This window comes from Zootoca vivipara, chromosome 16, assembly GCF_963506605.1.
Source record: "Zootoca vivipara chromosome 16, rZooViv1.1, whole genome shotgun sequence".
NCBI classification, from domain to species: Eukaryota; Metazoa; Chordata; class Lepidosauria; order Squamata; family Lacertidae; genus Zootoca; species Zootoca vivipara.
In genome coordinates this window covers 6,035,031-6,053,107 of record NC_083291.1, presented here as the reverse complement: position 1 = coordinate 6,053,107, position 18,077 = coordinate 6,035,031, and the positions used below count along the sequence as shown (strand labels likewise).

General features: G+C 46.2%; 1 protein-coding gene across 1 annotated transcript in view; it reads right to left on the bottom strand.

Moving 5' to 3' along the window:
- Positions 1–18,077, bottom strand: part of TEK (TEK receptor tyrosine kinase) — a 58,232-nt gene that overhangs the window by 15,626 nt on the left and 24,529 nt on the right. Inside the window, exons 5-12 of the mRNA XM_035141051.2 lie at positions 16,914–17,045; positions 12,605–12,745; positions 11,194–11,325; positions 9,993–10,147; positions 8,756–8,906; positions 7,036–7,191; positions 4,281–4,415; positions 1,066–1,359 (exon numbers count right to left, since the gene is read on the bottom strand). Coding sequence (XP_034996942.2) covers positions 1,066–1,359; positions 4,281–4,415; positions 7,036–7,191; positions 8,756–8,906; positions 9,993–10,147; positions 11,194–11,325; positions 12,605–12,745; positions 16,914–17,045 — 1,296 coding nt within the window. The remainder of the gene's footprint in view (positions 1–1,065; positions 1,360–4,280; positions 4,416–7,035; positions 7,192–8,755; positions 8,907–9,992; positions 10,148–11,193; positions 11,326–12,604; positions 12,746–16,913; positions 17,046–18,077) is intronic.

The window sequence follows — 18,077 nt, the reverse complement described above, 5'->3', positions numbered from 1 at the left end:
GAAAAGTCATGTGGAGTTGTTTTCATCAAAAAATAAAAGAAAAATGCAATAGCTCTGCATTGTGGGTGGACTATGTAGACAAAAACAAGCATGCAGTCTCCCTTGATTCTAGAATAAAATGCTATGTAGATGCAAGCCCTGCTAAGTAATTTTGCGAGCTTCTCTGGACTTTCTTCAGCTAAAGAAAAGAGGTTTTTTTTTTAAATGCTTTCAATAAATAAGTCTCTCTTTAAAAAACAACAACCAAAAACCCTCCTCCACTGAGGTTTTGGCAGGATGCAAAGTTATTTAAGCTGCATTGATTGGTGGTTTTAAAAGGATTTAAAAGGCAGGTTAATAATGAACTAATAATAATGAACTAAAAGTACCTAAGAATCCTTTAATCAACTGACAGATTTAGAAATTAGGGAACGGTATTGGCCCTGGTGAGGAAATACAATAATGAGCTCTGTGAATCCCTGAAATAAGTTTCCTGGTGGAAGATGAACAAAGTGAAGAGAGTGAAATGCCTTTTGCTGCCACTAGGTGTCATCAGGCACTCAGTTATTATGAGATCTCACAACATAAAAATGCAAAGGGGGGAACCCCACAAAACATACATAATAAAAACATAAACAAACCTATGGCCTCCCTCTCCCCGCTTCCACAACACATTTTAAAAGGGTCTTGGATTTAATCAACCCAAGGCTTGGTTGAAGAAGAACAGTGAGCCTCCCTGGGGAGAGGATTCCACAAATGGGGAGCCACCACAGAGAAGGCCCTGTTCTCGTGTTGCCACCCTCGGGACCTCACGTGGAGGAGACACACAAAGAAGGGCCTCAGAGGATGATTTCAGGGTCCAGGGAAGTTCCTATGGAGAGAGGCGGTCCTTGAGGTAAGGCGGTCCTGAGCCGTTTGACCTCCCTGACCCATTGACCATTCTGGCTGAGGCTGATGGGAGCTGGAATCCACAACGCCTGGAGCAAAGGAGGTTCCCCAGCCCTGGGGTGGACCATGCTGTACAAATTACAAATGAGGCCTGCTAGGTCATCCAAAGTGGGCTTGTTAGACTCTGCCTTGACTTACGGTCACTGAAGGTCCATGCGTCCAGATAGTCACTCCATTCTCCTTCGGACTTGCTATTCACGCGGACTCGGCACTTGTAGTGGTGCCTGGGCTCCAGATTGTCAATGACCAAGGCAGACTCGTTTCCCCACAGCCGATGGGTCGGGGTGACACCCCTGCTCTTATCATCCACGCTCTTCCATTCCACTTCGAGGTGGACATCCTCTCCCACCTGCTGGCCCACTGGCTGCCAAGACAAGGCCAGCGCCGTCGTGCCTTTAGGAATGAGGGAGAGCCCCCTTGGCGGAGGGAGGCCTTTGGAGAGTCATGAGAAGGAATGTTAATGCCTTTGGAACCCCTCAGAGCAAAAGAAGAACCTGCCAAGATGATGCCAAGAGTCCTTTGTGGTCCGCCATCTTGTTCCCCACTATGGCTGCCCAGGGGTTTCCAGAAAGCACAGTAGCAAGGTGTGGAGGGTCTCCTCTGTGTCCCTAGCGTTTATCCTCTAGATGTATTTTGCCTCTGAGAGTCCATTGAGCTATCATGGATATTTATTCTTATTTAAGATAACCACCACTACCCACCACAACCCGGCCTTGGCCCAGTATACCTGAAGGAGTGTCTCCACCCCCATCATTCTGCCCAGACACTGAGGTCCAGTGCCGAGGGCCTTCTGGTGGTCCCCTCCCTGCGAGAAGTGAAGCTACAGGGAACCAGGCAGAGGGCCTTCTTGGTAGTGGCGCCTGCCCTGTGGAACGCCCTTCCATCAGATGTCAAGGAAATAAACAACTATCTGACTTTCAGAAGCATAGCTGCCAAGTCTCCCGTATTCCCCGGGAAACCCCTGTTTTTCCGGCTGCCCCCAGCCGAAAAAACGGATTCCCCCCTGGTTTATTCTAGCGCGGTGGCCATTTTGGAACTGGGCAGAGCATGCTCAGAAGCGACTTTTGATGCTGCTTTGCCCAGTTCCAAAATGGCTGCAGTACGACTTCTGGTGCGGTGGCCATTTTGGAACAGGGCAGAGCAGCATCAAAAGTCGCTTCTGAGCATGCTCCGCCCAGTTCCAAAATGGCGACAGCGCTACTTCCGGTCTGCTACTTCCGGTCCAGTCCCTTATTTCTCAGGCCGGAACTTGGCAGGTATGTTCAGAAGACACCTGAAGGCAGCCCTGTTTAGGGAAGTTTTAAATGTTTGATGTTTTATCACGTTTTTAATATTCTGTTGGGAGCCACCCAGAGTGGCTGGGGGAACCCAGCCAGATGGGCGGGATATAAATAATTCATTATTATTATTATTATTATTATTATTATTATTATTATTATTATTAGAATTTATACACCTCCCTATACCTTGAGGTCTCAGGACAGTTCACAAATAAGATCACAATATATAAAATCAAATTAAAAACAATAACCCAATTAAAAAACCCCAAAAGGGGCCACTTTCTAAAAGGGTATTGGATGTCAGTAAGATCAACCAAAGGCCCTAGTTAAAAAGGAATGTGTTTGCCTCACACCTAAAGGTGTATAGTGAAGGCGCCAGGCGAACTTCCCTGGGGAGAGCATTCCACAGATGGGGAGCCACTGCAGAGAAGGCCCTGCTCTCATGTTGCCACCCTCCGGACCTCTCGATGAGGAGGGAAATGAAGAAGGGCCTCAGAACATGATCTCAGGCTCCAGGTAGGTTCATATGGAAAGAGGCGGTCCTTGAGGTATTGCGGTCCTGAACCGTTTAAGGCTTTATAGGTCAAAACCAGTTTTACTTAGCATGATGCGCCACTAGGGCACAGTAACAAAGCTTGAGATTGTATACAATGTACTATTTAATGGCTCTAATTCAAATTATTGTTATTTTTGCTTTAAAAACACACACCAGTATGCTCAATTTATCACTTTTAGAGGAATACATTTTCCACATGCACAGTGCTATTTTTCTAGAGAAAAAGGCTCCAGATCTCCCCGTGAGCTTTCTCCCTTGTTCTCTTAGAAAAGCAGTGGCGCCCACCTGAGAGGTGCCAGAGCTGAGTTTCCAGTGAGCTCTGGCTGAAGAAAAAAAAAAGCAACTGGCTATACAGTGCTACCTTGGTTCTCGAACAGAATCCATTCTGGAAGTCCGTTTGTGACGGAGTGGGCTGGCTTGAATAGAACTCCAGGGTGTTAAGCATTAAACCCAGCGTCCTAGTTGAGTGACGCATTCCATTCCTGAGGGGCAGGACCGCCGCGAGTTTAAAGGGGATGGGGAGCAGTTAATTGAGTTGATTGAGGGAGATAGAGTTGAGAGAGGGTTTTGGGAGCGGGAGTGTGTGGGTGGTAGTGGAGTTTGAGAGGTTTACTGGAACTGAATAAACTAGTTTGAGTTATATGTAACTAAGATAATGAACTAAGAGTTTATACAAATGAAACCATAAAGAACTTTACATGTCCTCTAGTTAAATAAAGCTTTCTTAAATGTTGTGTTAAAAACGGATGCTCCTCCTTATTCCAGCAACGTATCTGAACTCAAAAGGGTGGTGACTGAAGAGAGGAGGCAAAACTAAACCTGAGGAGCAGGAGAATAGTTTTTACCTCAAGGTCACGCACAGGGGAGGCAAGTGCCGGGGAAAGGGTGCCACAAAGGAGCAAGGGTTGCTAGGGCAAACAGCTGCTGAGGTGAACCTGAGGTGAAAGGGAATCCTTACTGTGGGCACAAGTTTGTTCCTGTAACACTTGCCTAGAGTTATTAAGGATACTGAGCCACGTTATTTGGAGAGCTGGAGCTGCACTCCATTTACTAGCAAACCCCATATATAAACAGGGAGTTTATTTGGGAGGAAGAAGGAATAGTGGGTTGTTTGTAAAATAACTGAGTTCCTTCTACACACTGCTAGTGATAGATAAGGGAGGTACATCGCTAATTTGGGAGGGATCCGCACATTTTCGGTGGGATCGTCGCAAATTTAGTGATAGCGGCAGGATACGTCGCACCGTTCAACTCCCGGAACCATTCGAAAACCAAGGCATGGCTTCCGATTGGCTGCAGGAGCTTCCTGCACTCTATTCGAAGCCACGCCGGACGTTCGGCTTCCAAAAAACGTTCACAAACCGGAACACTCACTTCCGGGTTTGCGGCGTTTGGGAGCCGATTTGTTCGACAACTAAGCCGTTCAGGAACCAAGGTACCACTATACACAGGCACAATGTAGCCACAGGTAGTAAGACAGTTGTAAGATTATGGAAAGGGTCCGAAGACGTGCATACCAACAGCAGCTGTAGTGAAGCTGGCCTCTGGCCCAGGATGCCCCACGCCCTTTTCTCCTCTGCGAGTCAGCCGGACACAGAAGGAATATTCTGTTTTGGGTTCCAGATCGCTTAACTTCCAGATCCTTTCAGTGACTGAATTTGAAAGGAGAAACAGCAACAACAACTGAATTACATGCACTGCTAAGTGATAAGGGAAGATAGAGTTGTAAACAAACATACTTCTTTTGCTCAAAGGTTGCATGATGTTTACTGAGGTGCACGTGTTCTGGTTGGCTATGTAGTTCTGAGGGAGTTTCCCTCTGTATGTTTGGTCATATGTCTCCCTGCTATGTACAGGACCTGATCTAAGAAAGACAAAACCTCTTTGCTCCTTTCTTCTCAGCTAGGTTGCTCAGTAAAGTATTATCGGGACTTTTCTATATGGACTCTGCATTTTAAAGATTTTAATGCTTTGGGGAACAATGGAAAAACCTATTTGCCAGAGGTAGGACTAGGGACATACCACAAGCAGTGCCTTTGTGGGATTCAATACAAGTTTTGTGTTTTGATTGTAACTGTGTTGAGACCGTTTTTGATGTACAGTATTGTGATGAATAAAGATATACAGTGATACCTCAGGCTACAAATGCTTTAGGTTACAGACGCTTCAGGTCACAAACTCCACTAACCCATAAATAGTACCTCAGGTTAAGAACTTTGCTTCAGGATGAGAACAGAAATCGTGCTCTGGCAGCGCGGTGGCAGCTGGAGGCCCCATTAGCTAAAGGGCTGCTTCAGGTTAAGAACAGTTTCAGGTTAAGAACGGACCTCCGGAATGAATTAAGTTCTTAACCAGAGGTACCACTGTAATACGACGAAGAAGAAGAAGAAGAAGAAGAAGAAGAAGAAGAAGAAGAAGAAGAAGAAGAAGAAGAAGAAGAAGAAGAAGAAGAAGAAGAGGAGGAGGAGGAGGAGGAGGAGGAGGAGCAGCAGCTTGGATTTTGTAGAATAGTGGGTAAGAAGGATGAAGACACAGCTCTCAAAACAACCAGCTCTTTATTCTAGCTCTGAGTCCAGACTGAACAGTAGCTTAGCCCAGCGTTTCTCAACCGCTGTTCCGCGGCACACTAGTGTGCCGCGAGACGCTGGCTGGTGTGCCGCGACGTGCGGCAACGAGAAGGGCAATTTGCATTGTCACGTGCCTGGCGGCCACCAATAGACAGCACTGACCCGCCGGAAAGGAAGCCGGCCGGGTCACGACGCGGGGCGAGCGCAGCTCTCAACAGCCACCACCACGGGAGGGTGGTTTTAGACAAACTTAAAGAAGCTGGCTGGATGAGCTCAACCTGAAACTTGCTGAGCAAAGGATTGTGCTGGCAGAGAAATCAGCGGCTTGTGAAGCCTTATTACAGGAGATTGCAACCAACAGAGCAATTGGAAAGTGTTTCTTACAGTCATAATTATATAGTCAATATAGGGCGGCACAGAGTTAATTTTTTTAACTTTTTAAATGGTGGTGTGCCTCGTGATTTTTTTCATGGAACAAGTGTGCCTTGGCCCAAAAAAGGTTGAGAAACACTGGCTTAGCCAACTGGCTTATATAGTACTCAGTAACTTGCAACAGTAACAAACTTCCCCTAGCTACCCAATCTGTGAACAGCACTCTCAATCCTTCATTTGCATGTTGTGGACCTGAGTGAGAACTGCAGCCACAGTGGGCAGGGTAAGACTGCAGCCACGGTGGCCAGAAGGAGTACTGCAGTTAACTTAATACAACAGACTTGATATACCACTTTATCACTACCCTAAGGAGTCTCAAAGCGGCTAACATTCTCCTTTCCCTTCCTCGCCCACAACAAACACTCTGTGAGGTGAGTGAGGCTGAGAGACTTCAGAGAAGTGTGACTAGCCCAAGGTCACCCTGCGGCTGCATGTGGAGGAGCGGAGACGCGAACCCAGTTCCCCAGATTACGAGTCCACTGCTCTTAACCACTACACCACACTTCCTTTGACACACACACTCTCTCTCTCTCATAAACAACAGCACTCCGACCTGAATTCAGCAGAATGCAACAGAAGTCATGTGTGCATGACGTCGGCACACTCCCGCGGTGCCTGCACAACACACCAGCATGCCCCCTGACATACACGAGTGACGTCAGCACACCACGGGGCGTGCTGATGTCATGCACGCATGCTGCAGGGTGTGCGCACACAGCGGGGTCATGTGGCGCGGTCCCAAGGCAACCTCAGTCGTGGGGGCAAGGCGGCGCACCAACTGTGAGCACTCTGCTAAACACAAACAGTGTACCGATGTGTGATGCTAACCATTGGCCCACCACCCGAAGAAATCGAACCGGGCTCAACTGCATCAGCATTTTTATACTGCAAAGCCCATATCAGTGGTAGACCCCTGTCATGGCTTTCCCTAAAGAATCGTGGGAATTGTAGGTTCAGTTGGTGAACGGCTGAAGAATCTCTGCAAAAATTCTCCTTCATGGAACTGTAAGAAGAACTTTGATGGATCAGTGTCTCGTCTTCAGTGGTCAAATAGATGCTTTCAAGAAAGCTCACAAGCAAGAAACGAGTGCCCTAATCCATTTTCCAGTTTTTGTTCCCCCACAACTGGTGGCTGAAGACAGGATCCTGGAAGTAGAAAGCAGCCATGATGATCAGAAGCTACTGACCAAAGCGTCTAGATTGTGTGGGAAAAATAAAACGATGGTAGCACCTACATGTGGCCTATATAAAGAAACTCTTGTGATAAACTTACCTTCCAAGGACTTCCACTGAAATTTGGCGGTTTTGTAGAGAAGCTGCGTTGATACAATCGGCCCATCCCCGCTATATGTATCAGCATTTGTATCGATGACGAGAAAATTATGTCCTCTTTGTACCAGTGTTGGAGCTTTTTGAGGCATGGGAAGAACTGGTCAAGAAGATGAATTGTTTTAACAACAACAACAATAGTAATGAAGCTTGTTTGTCTCCTGAATTATCAGGAGGCATGCAATGGATCAATACGGTTATTATATTTAACCTGCCACTCTGCCTTGGAGGGGATAATCCTCCTTTCAGAATGTGAGCCCCTAGTATGGAATCTACAGAAGCCTGTTATTCATACATTGCAAGACAGAGTGATTAGTTTCCCCATCAGAAACGATAACTTATGAAACAGCTCTTGAAACAGCATTAGAGAGCAGTGGAGACTGGTCTATAGTTGGCTCTGTCTCCACCTACAGTTGGCCTCCTGCCTTACACCCAACAGACACCAGCCACCACGAGTAAGAGATCTCTCTGGTTTCAAGCACCAGGTTTGGCGATGCATTTTAGGGTGTGCTCAATTTCGGTCATGTGACTAATGCCACCACAGCTAAGAGACCGAGTCATTTACTTCCCATCGGCCATCATGGTCGATTTGGTTGCCCATTCTTCTTTTCAGGCAAGGTTCTCCTCCCTCTATCTCCTCATTCCCTTTCTCATACCCATTCCATTTTTCTTTCCAAACAAAATCAAGTCTCCATACAGTTGATGGGACTCCCTGACAGCAATCTTCTCCGTGTCGTTCGGTCAAAAGCTGCTGTTCTTCTCTAACTCAAAACTGTACTCAAGTGGGTGCTCAACTTTGGGTGACTGCTGTTGATCTTCGTTGCCAGTGACTCATTTTGTCCTCCTGTCATGCAGGCAAGACTCAAAGGGCCTTTAAGATCTGTGGAGATTTACAGCTGTCAGATTTAGCTGACTGCTTTCTCAGTTCTTTGGTTTCCATGACAACTGAAATTATTTCCAGAGGCCACTGCTTCTGGGCATTCTCATTACTACGGGAAACCAAGCACTGCAGTCATATAGTGTTTAACAGACTGGATTCCGGGGGAATTTCCTTCCTCCTCTTTGAGGGCATTTTCTACTTCAAATCAACATTTCAGCAAAACTCATGGCTTGCACTCAGAGGAACTACACCTGACTCTTAAGGGTGCAATACCCGTTGAGTATCAACAAATATTATCCATTAATTAATGCATGCCTATTGCAATCAATGGAACACGGGTGGTGCTGTGGGTTAAACCACAGAGCCTAGGGCTTGCCGATCAGAAGGTCGGCGGTTCAAATCCCCGCAACGGGATGAGCTCCTGTTGCTCGGTCCCAGCTCCTGCCAACCTAGCAGTTCGAAAGCACGTCAAAGTGCAAGTAGATAAATAGGTACCGCTCCGGTGGGAAGGTAAACGGCGTTTCCGTGCGCTGCTATGATTTGCCAGAAGCGGCTTTGTTATGCTTGCCACATGACCTGGAAGCTATACGCCGGCTCCCTCGGCCAATAATGTGAGATGAGCGCCGCAACCCCAGAGTCGCTCACGACTGGACCTAATGGTCAGGGCTCCCTTTACCTTTACCTTTATTGCAATCAATATAATTTAAGTGCACACTTAGGTCGCAATGATTTGGGTGAGATATTTTGGTGTCGTCAAGCCAGGAGTCAGTCAGTAAACAGTTACCTTTAACTGTGACTTCGAAAGGTTGTTCCACCATGCCCGCTACTGTCTCAACAATGTAGACCCATGTTCCAGAATCAGAAGGCTGCACTTTTTCAACATGAAATGTGGCTTCCGTAGCTTCGGACTCGTTTCTATTTGCCACTTGGGTAGGCTAAAACAGCAAACAACAACAACAACAACAACAATAATAAATTTTTATTTATACCCTGCCCTCCCCAGTCAAAACCAGGCTCAGGGCAGCTAACACCAATACAATTACAATAAGACATAAAAGAAAAGAAAACAATTAATTAAAATACAGATTAAAATACAATATTAAAATTTAAAATGCAGCCTCATTTTAAGTAGTCCATAGATCCAAACCATGAGGGAGGAAAACACAGGGGTCAGACTGAATCCAACCCAAAGGCCAGGCGGAACAGCTCTGTCTTGCAGGCCCTGTGGAAAGATGAAAAATCCCGCAGGTCCCTGGTCTCCTGTGAAAGAGCGTTCCACCAAGTTGGGGCCAATACTGAAAAGGCCCTGGCCCTAGTTGAGGCCAATCTAGCCACCTTATGGCTCGGGATCTCCAGAATATGGTTGCTTGTGGACCTTAAGGTCCTCCGCGGGGCATACCAGGCGAGGCGGTCCCGTAGGTACGAGGGTCCCAATAGAAACAAATTATTTAAATTAAACATGTACAGACCTTACCCATAACAGTTCACTAGATTTACTGAAACCTCTCTCTTTTTGGCCTTCCTTGACATTCCTTAGATATTTTGACCAAGCAGGTTACTCCAAAAATTCACCTAGAAATTTCATTTAGGTGAATTTTGAGGCTGTTCAAATGGGTTTTATCCTATATTTTTGGGGGGGAGGTGGGAAGTGTCCTTTGCCAAAAGCAAATCGAGCCTTTGAAAGGTGCATATCAGCTGAGGGCTTAATATTGCACTTAAAAGGGGATCTTGTTTATTTGGTCACAGTATCTGAGGAATCACTTTGCTGCAGGATAGGGCGACCACAATTTTAATAGTTACACCTGCTGAAATCCTCTCCTCCATGCAGTTATTAAAAGTGCAGGGTGAGCTTTTATTTTTGTTATGTATTTTGTGGGTTTTTTTATATAGTAATTTTATGTTGTGAACCACCCTAAGATCTATGGGTATAGGGCAGTAAATAATAATAATAATAATAATAATAATAATAATAATAATACAGCTCCTGCACACTCCAAAGAGGGAACTGATAAGCAACTTACCTTAAGGACCGTCCCATCTTTTTTAATCAGTTTAATTTCTTCGTTTGTAGGAAGTGGCTTGCCGGTAGCTATACAGCTAGATTTGAACTCCGAACCGGCATTGAGTTCTACAGCACTAGGCAAGTTCTTTATCTCGGGTGATTCATCTGCTGCACCTGTGTGTGAGGGAGATGAAAGAATTTACAGCATGCTGTGTAGGTTGTTCATTCTCGCCAGAGATACATAGCTGCCAAGTTTTCCCTTTTCTAGCGAGGAAGCCTATTCAGCATAAGGGAAAATCCCTTAAAAAAAGGGATAACTTGGCAGCTATGCAGAGATAGAAGAGGTCTGGTCTGGTATCCCTGGCTCAGTTTGGGGGGGACGGGGGATGGGGGGACGACACTATCCTGTTTGCAACCACGAGGCTAAGAAACCAGGGTTGATAGGTTTAATTGGATTAATCAACTTATGACAGCATACCCTCCAAGTGTCCCTATTTTCCAGGGACAGTCCCAGATTTACAGAAGCCATCCAAGTTTCTGATTTGATCTCAGAGTGTCCTGCTTTTCCTTAGGGCGTCCCTATTTTCATCAGAGAAATGTTGGAGGGTATGGAGTTATGTGACCCCCTGAGCCAAGGAGATAAGTCAGCTATACAACCTTTAGAGGACATGTGAAGGTAGCCCTGTATAGGGAAGATTTTTAAAATGTTTTATTATGTTTTTATATACATTGGAAGCTGTCCAGAGTGGCTTGGGCAACCCAGTCAGATGGATGGGGTATTAATAAAATTATTATTATTATTATTATTATTATTATTATTATTATTATTATTATTATTGACTAGTCTAGGACGTCCCTGTTGGAGTTTTAATGTTTAATGTTTTATTATGTTTTTATATATGTTGGAAGCCGCCCAGAGTGGCTGGGGCAACCCAGTCAGGTAGATGGGGTAATAATAATAATAATAATAATAATAATAATAATTACTATCAATTAATTGAATTATTAATTAATTAATTAATAATTAAAAATAATTATTAATCTTATTAATCTTATTATTAATGAAAAGGAAGTCCCTATTTTCATTGGAGAAATGCTGGAGGCTATTAGTATGTGCTTGGCAAGTGAGTCTTGGCAAAAAAAGAAGAGAGAGAGAGATAACAACCTCCGTACGAAGCACAAAAGACTTTTGTTGCACTACAGTGTTACCTTTGCTTTACCTTCTTTTTCACATTCCAGACCGTGCCAACCCACGTGGCAGATGCAGCCTTTAAAGCTGTCGCACGTTCCCCGGTTGCTGCAGCCGTTGCACTTCACTTTGCAATCGGGCCCATAGAAACCGGGCTTACAACCTGCAAAAACGCACAGGTGGGATAAGAGTTAACAGTGTGGCATCAGATACAAGGATCGTTCTGGATTTCATGAATCAGGGGACCGCGTCAGCTTGTTAGAGTTATCTGCTTTGAGCATTTCTGTGTGTCCTGGGATGCGGGTGGCGCTGTGGTCTAAACCACTGAGCCTCTTGGGCTTGCTGATCATAAGGTTGGTGGTTTGAATCCCCACAACAGGGTGAGCTCCCATTGCACTTTGCCAACCTAGCAGTTCGAAAGCACGCCAGTGCAAGTAGATAAATAGGTACCACTGCGGTGGGAAGGTAAATGGCATTTCCATGCACTCTGGCTTCCGTCACAGTGTCCTGTTGCGCCAGAAGCAGTTTAGTCCTGCTGGCCACATGCCCCACAGAGCTGTCTGTGGCCTGAAAGCGAGATGATGAACCCCACACCCCATAGTCGACTGGAGTTAACCTTCCAGGGGTCCTTTAGCTTTACGCTATTTCTGTGTGTCTCAGCTGGAACAAAGAGTCTTTCTTGCAAATGTGGGCTTGTAGGGTACCACTCTTTGAGCAACTATAAGATTTGCACCTTGCCCTTGCAAGTACCCATGCCAAACCCTTCTCATAACCCAGTCCACAGATATGGCAACTCGACTATGCATGTGTGGCTGAAGGAAGCCGCTTTACATTTGTAAAAGCACTCATGTGAGTTTCATCCAAGATGCTCACTCAAATCGCCCAACACTGTTTAGATAATACTGCAGTAAAGGTAAAGGGACCCCTGACCATTAGGTCCAGTCGTGACCGACTCTGGGGCTGCACACTCATCTCGCATTATTGGCCGAGGGAGCCGGCGTACAGCTTCCAGGTCATGTGGCCAGCATGACAAAGCCACTTCTGGCGAACGAGAGCAGCACATAGAAACGCGGTTTACCTTCCCGCTTAGAGCGGTACCTATTTATCTACTTGCACTTTGAGTCATGCTTTCGAACTGCTAGGTTGGCAGGAGCTGGGACCGAACAACGGGAGCTCCCCCCGTCGCAGGTATTCGAACCACCGACCTTCTGATCAGCAAGTCCTAGGCTCTGTGGTTTAACCCACAGCACCACCTGCGTCTACCTGCAGTCGATGAATACAAATAATTTATATGAATGATTAGAGAGTGGATTAAAAAAACAAACAAACCTAGCAATCTGGCCCACGGTCTGCTTTTAAGTGACTTTTTGTCCCTCCCACCGCCCCGCCCCCCAACAACACCTTCACACGTCACTAGTGTAAAAGTATGTATATGATTTTACCTTCATCACACTGAAGTCCGTTCCATCCTGAGGCACATGAACAGCCGTATGGGTCAGGCAGGCAAAACATAAAAGATTTGCAACCTGACTTTTCTTTACAGCTCTCCTGGCAAGCCTTGCCAAATTTGTTTTCTCCACAAGCTGTAAACGGGAGGAGAAAAGTGTCAGACCAAAGAAGTATCCCTCTTATGCCCTCTGCAAAAAATATAGAATACTTTTAATATATTTATGGGTTATAAACAGAACAAAAATGGGATATATTAATAAAGATAACAAAAAACCTTAGAAAAGACCAAGTATTCTCAAAAGACTAAACACACACGGAGGTATAGTGATAGGCATGAGAGTGGCTTCTCCCCAAACCTATGCAAATGGCAGGTGTGGAATCCTCAATCCATATTGGGACTCAGAGGGGAGCCCAAGGTTTAAATTCCCACCATCGCTACAAAATAAATAAATCTATTTTGGCAGGACAAAAAGGCCAAATTCTGAGTTGAAAAGGAGCCACAACCAGCCACTGCGTCTGCACGTGCTGCCATCTTAGTATGCAGATTCAACTGAGCAGCATGCACCATAGAATCATAGAATCATAGAGTTGGAAGAGACCACAAGGGCCATCCAGTCCAACCCCCTGCCAAGCAGGAAACACCATCAAAGCATTCTTGACATATGCCTGTCAAGCCTCTGCTTAAAGACCTCCAAAGAAGGAGACTCCACCACACTCCTTGGTGGCAAATTCCACTGCCGAACAGCTCTTACTGTCAGGAAGTACTTCCTAATGTTTAGGTGGAATCTTCTTTCTTGTAGTTTGAATCCGTTGCTCCGTGTCCGCTTCTCTGGAGCAGCAGAAAACAACCTTTCTCCCTCCTCTATATGACATCCTTTTATATATTTGAACATGGCTATCATATCATGGCTATTGACTGTCTGGCTCCGAAGCGCCCTCTCAGATTGCATGGAGCCCGGACAGCCCCGTGGTTTTCCCCGGCGCTGAGGGCAATGAAACAGTCGTTGAGACGGCTAGAGCGCCGGTGGCGGAAAACTCATTTTGAATCAGACCGGACACGGGCTAGAGCTCAACTTCGAGCCTACCAAGTGGCAATGGCGACGGCGAAGAGGACCTTCTTCACCGTCTCCATCGCATCTGCAGAAAACAGCAGCAGGAGACTCTTCCAGGTGGTTCGCAATTTAGCAGAACCACCTGCTCCATCCGGGCCCAGTACGGGCCACACGATCTCCTGCAATGATTTTGCAAAGTTTTTTTGCAGATAAAGTCGCTCAGATTCGGGAAGAGGTAGACTCCACCGTGGGAGCAGGGCCGGGGCGGGGGAGTGCTAGAGTCCTGTCTAGTCAAGTTTTGTGGGATCAATTTCAATCTGTTACCTCCGAGGATGTGGACAGGCTGCTTAGACGAATGAAACCAACCACCTGTCTCCTTGATCCTTGTCCATCCTGGCTTATAAAAGCTAGCCAGGAAGGGCTGGGCGATGGGCTTCGCGGGTTGGTAAATGCTTCTCTCCATGAGGGAGCCTTCCCAGACCCGCTGAAAGAGGCGGTTATTAAACCGCTTCTTAAAAAACCATCTTTAGATCCGGCCAATATGGCCAACTATCGCCCAGTCTCAAATCTTCCATTCTTGGGCAAGGTGATTGAGTGAGTGGTTGCGGAACAACTCCAGGCACGCCTGGAAGAAGCGGACCATTTGGATCCCTTCCAGTCAGGATTCAGGCCTCATCATGGGACTGAAACTGCCTTGGTCGCACTGGTCGATGATCTCCGGCGGGCTAGGGACAAAGGTAAGAGCTGTTTCCTTGTTCTGCTGGATCTCTCAGCGGCTTTTGACACCATCGACCATAACATCCTTCTGGACCGTCTAGAGGGCTTGGGAGCTGGGGGCACTGTCATGCAGTGGTTCCGCTCCTTCCTCCTGGGCCGTGTTCAGAAAGTGGTGGTGGGGGATGAGTGTTCAGACCCCTGGGCGCTCACTTGTGGGGTGCCTCAGGGTTCTGTCCTCTCCCCCATGCTTTTTAACATCTATATGCAGCCGCTGGGAGAGATCATCAGGGGGTTTGGGCTGGGTGTCCATCAGTATGCTGATGATACCCAGCTCTACCTCTCTTTTAAATCAGAACCAGTGAAGGCGGTGAAGGTCCTGTGTGAGTGCTTGGAGGCGGTTGGAGGATGGATGGCGGCTAACAGATTGAGATTGAATCCTGACAAGACAGAAGTACTGTTTGTGGGGGACAGGAGGCGGGCGGGTGTGGAGGACTCCCTGGTCCTGAATGGGGTAACTGTGCCCCTGAAAGACCAGGTGCGCAGCCTGGGAGTCATTTTAGACTCACAGCTGTCCATGGAGGCACAGGTCAACTCCGTGTCCAGGGCAGCTGTTTATCAGCTCCATCTGGTACGCAGGCTGAGTCCCTACCTGCCCAGTGACTGTCTCTCCAGAGTGGTGCATGCTCTAGTTATCTCTCGCTTGGACTACTGCAATGCGCTCTACGTGGGGCTACCTTTGAAGGTGACCCGGAAACTACAACTAATCCAGAATGCGGCAGCTAGACTGGTGACTGGGAGCGGCCGCCGAGATCACATAACACCGGTCCTAAAAGACCTACATTGGCTCCCAGTACGTTTCCGAGCACAATTCAAAGTGTTGGTGTTGACCTTTAAAGCCCTAAATGGCCTCGGTCCGGTATACCTGAAGGAGCGTCTCCACCCCCATCGTTCTGCCCGGACACTGAGGTCCAGCTCCGAGGGCCTTCTGGCGGTTCCCTCATTACGAGAAGCAAAGCTACAGGGAACCAGGCAGAGGGCCTTCTCGGTAGTGGCACCCACCCTGTGGAATGCCCTCCCACTAGAGGTCAAAGAGAACAATTACCAGACCTTTAGAAGGCATCTCAAGGCAGCCCTGTTTAGGGAAGCTTTTAATGTTTGATGGATTTCTGTATTTTAGAATTTCTGTTTTTTTGGAAGCCGCCCAGAGTGGCTGGGGGAACCCGGCCAGATGGGCGGGGTATAAATAATAAATTATTATTATTATTATTATTATTATTATTATTATTATTATTATTATTATTATTATTATCACCCCTTAACCTTCTCTTCTCTAGGCTAAACATACCCAGCTCCCTAAGCCGTTCCGCATAAGGCATCGTTTCCAGGCTTGTCAGTATCCTTCTTGAACTGTGGTGCCCAGAACTGGACACAGTACTCCAGGTGAGGTCTGACCAGAGCAGAATACAGTGGTACTATTACTTCCCTTGATCTAGATGCTATACTCCTATTGATGCAGCCCAGAATTGCATTGGCTTTTTTAGCTGCTGCATCACACTGTTGACTCATGTCAAGTTTGTGGTCTACCAAGACTCATAGATCCTTTTCACATGCACTGCTCTCAAGCCAGGTGTCTCCCATCCTGTATTTGTGCCTTTCACCAGCTCACCGCTGCTTCATGGTAAGGACAGTTTACGGTTTATCATGACGTGCAAACCAGGCAAATGCGTGAATGAAATGTGGAACTCAGTGATTTCTATAACGAACACTTTGTCAAGCAGGGTCATGACTAGGCATGGGCAAACTTGGCCCTCCAGATGTTTTGGGACTACAATTCCCATCATCCCTGATCACTGGTCCTGTTAGCTAGGGATGATGGGAGTTGTAGGCCAAAAACATCTGGAGGGCCGGAGTTTGCCTATGCCTGGTCATGACCATTTGGAATGGCTGAAGGTTAAACTTCTGCCTGTTGGAAAAAATGTATTGTACAGTGGTACCTTGGTTCACAAACACCCTGGTACTCAAACAACTTGGAACCTAAACACTGCAAATCTGGAAGTAAGTGTTCTGGTTTGCAAACTTTTTTTGGAAGCCGAACGGAAGCTTCCGTTTTGAGCGCCACACTTCCATTTTGAGCGTTACACGGAGGTCTGTCTGTTTTTGCTATTTATTTTGTGTTTTCATTTTTGCGGCTCTTTTTGTTTTGTTTTTGTGACTGTGGGGAACCCAGTTCAGCTACTGATGGACCGATTGTGTGACTGCAGTACATTGTTTATTGCTTTCACTTTATGGCTCAGTGGTCTCGTATAGATAGTAAAATTCATGTTAAGTTGCTGTTTTTAGAAGTTGTTTCTAAAAGTCTGGAACGGATTGATCCATTTTGCATTGCTTTCTATGGGAAAGTGCGCCTTGGTTTTGGAACAGACTTCCGGAACGGATTAAGTTTGAGAACCAAGGCGCCAACTGTACTTTTAAGAAAGGAAGATTTTATCTGCAGCGTATGCTTTAATTTTTTTAATGTTTCGACATTCCTTACCCTTTTCGCACGTTTTCCCCATGAAGCCAGGGGGGCAAATGCACTCCCCGGTATCTTCGTGGCAGATGCCGTTGTTCTTGCACTCTGGACAGTGAGAGCTACAGTCGGGTCCCCATTTTTGAGATGCACACCCTTCGTGGAAAAGTAGAGAGTCAGTGAGGGAAATAATAGAGAGATCCTGAATCAAATACAGTGCTCTGTGTGTGTTTGTGGTTTTTTTAACAGGTGTCTCTTGTAAAAGCTTCTACAGCACCACTCAAGAATGAATTGCTCTAGTTCCTCCTCTGCTAGGAGTGCTTTTAAATGTGTTTTAAATTTATGGTGTTGATGTGTTCTGAAATCAACCCTGTTGTGTTCTGCTGCTGGGTTTTTTTTTTTTAAAAAATATCAATTAAGCATTCAGAAAGAACAGTTCCTTACACGTACATTTCCTTCGGAACTGTTTACAGCTGTGTGTTTTTCTAAACACGGGTGACTTTGAGTCTGTTTGTGGGGGGGGGGGTGACATATAAATTGAAAGAACACGTAAACAATGAACATGCCAGCACAAGCGTGGTTTTTCCTGTCCATTTAAACTTGGCCTTGTTGTAGTCTAACTTTCAATTGTGCCTCCCCTACTACACGGTCTCGGTAAAAATGAAAAGACAACTTTCACATTTCAGCTTTCCCCCCCGCAAACCATCACTTGCTCCTTTGCCACGCAAGTTACAAAATCAGATCCAGCTGTGCCCTCACCTGGGAACGTACCACTTCTACACACCTCCATCTCTCCATCTAAGAAGCCTATTACGTACCACTGTTACAAAAGCTATAGCAGCAGCTGGAGAATCAGCTTTGCTAGCTTTTATTTTCCCTTTCCCTTTAAATTCTGGGTTGTTGCTTCATCGTTTCTGCCTTGCTGTGTTTTAACTAGTATTTAACTAAATCGCCCTGGGATCCGGATCGGACGAAGGGAAGTTTAAAAGTCGAATTAAATAAATAAACACATAACTTTGCTCGTAACTAAATGTCAGCCCCGCTAATTTCAGTGGGTCTGCTCTAAACACAACTAAGTCCTGATCCAACTCTTTGTGTAACAACAACAACAACAACAATTTATTATTTATACCCCGTCTATCTGGCTGGGTTTCCCCAGCCACTCTGGGCAGCTCCCAACAGAATATT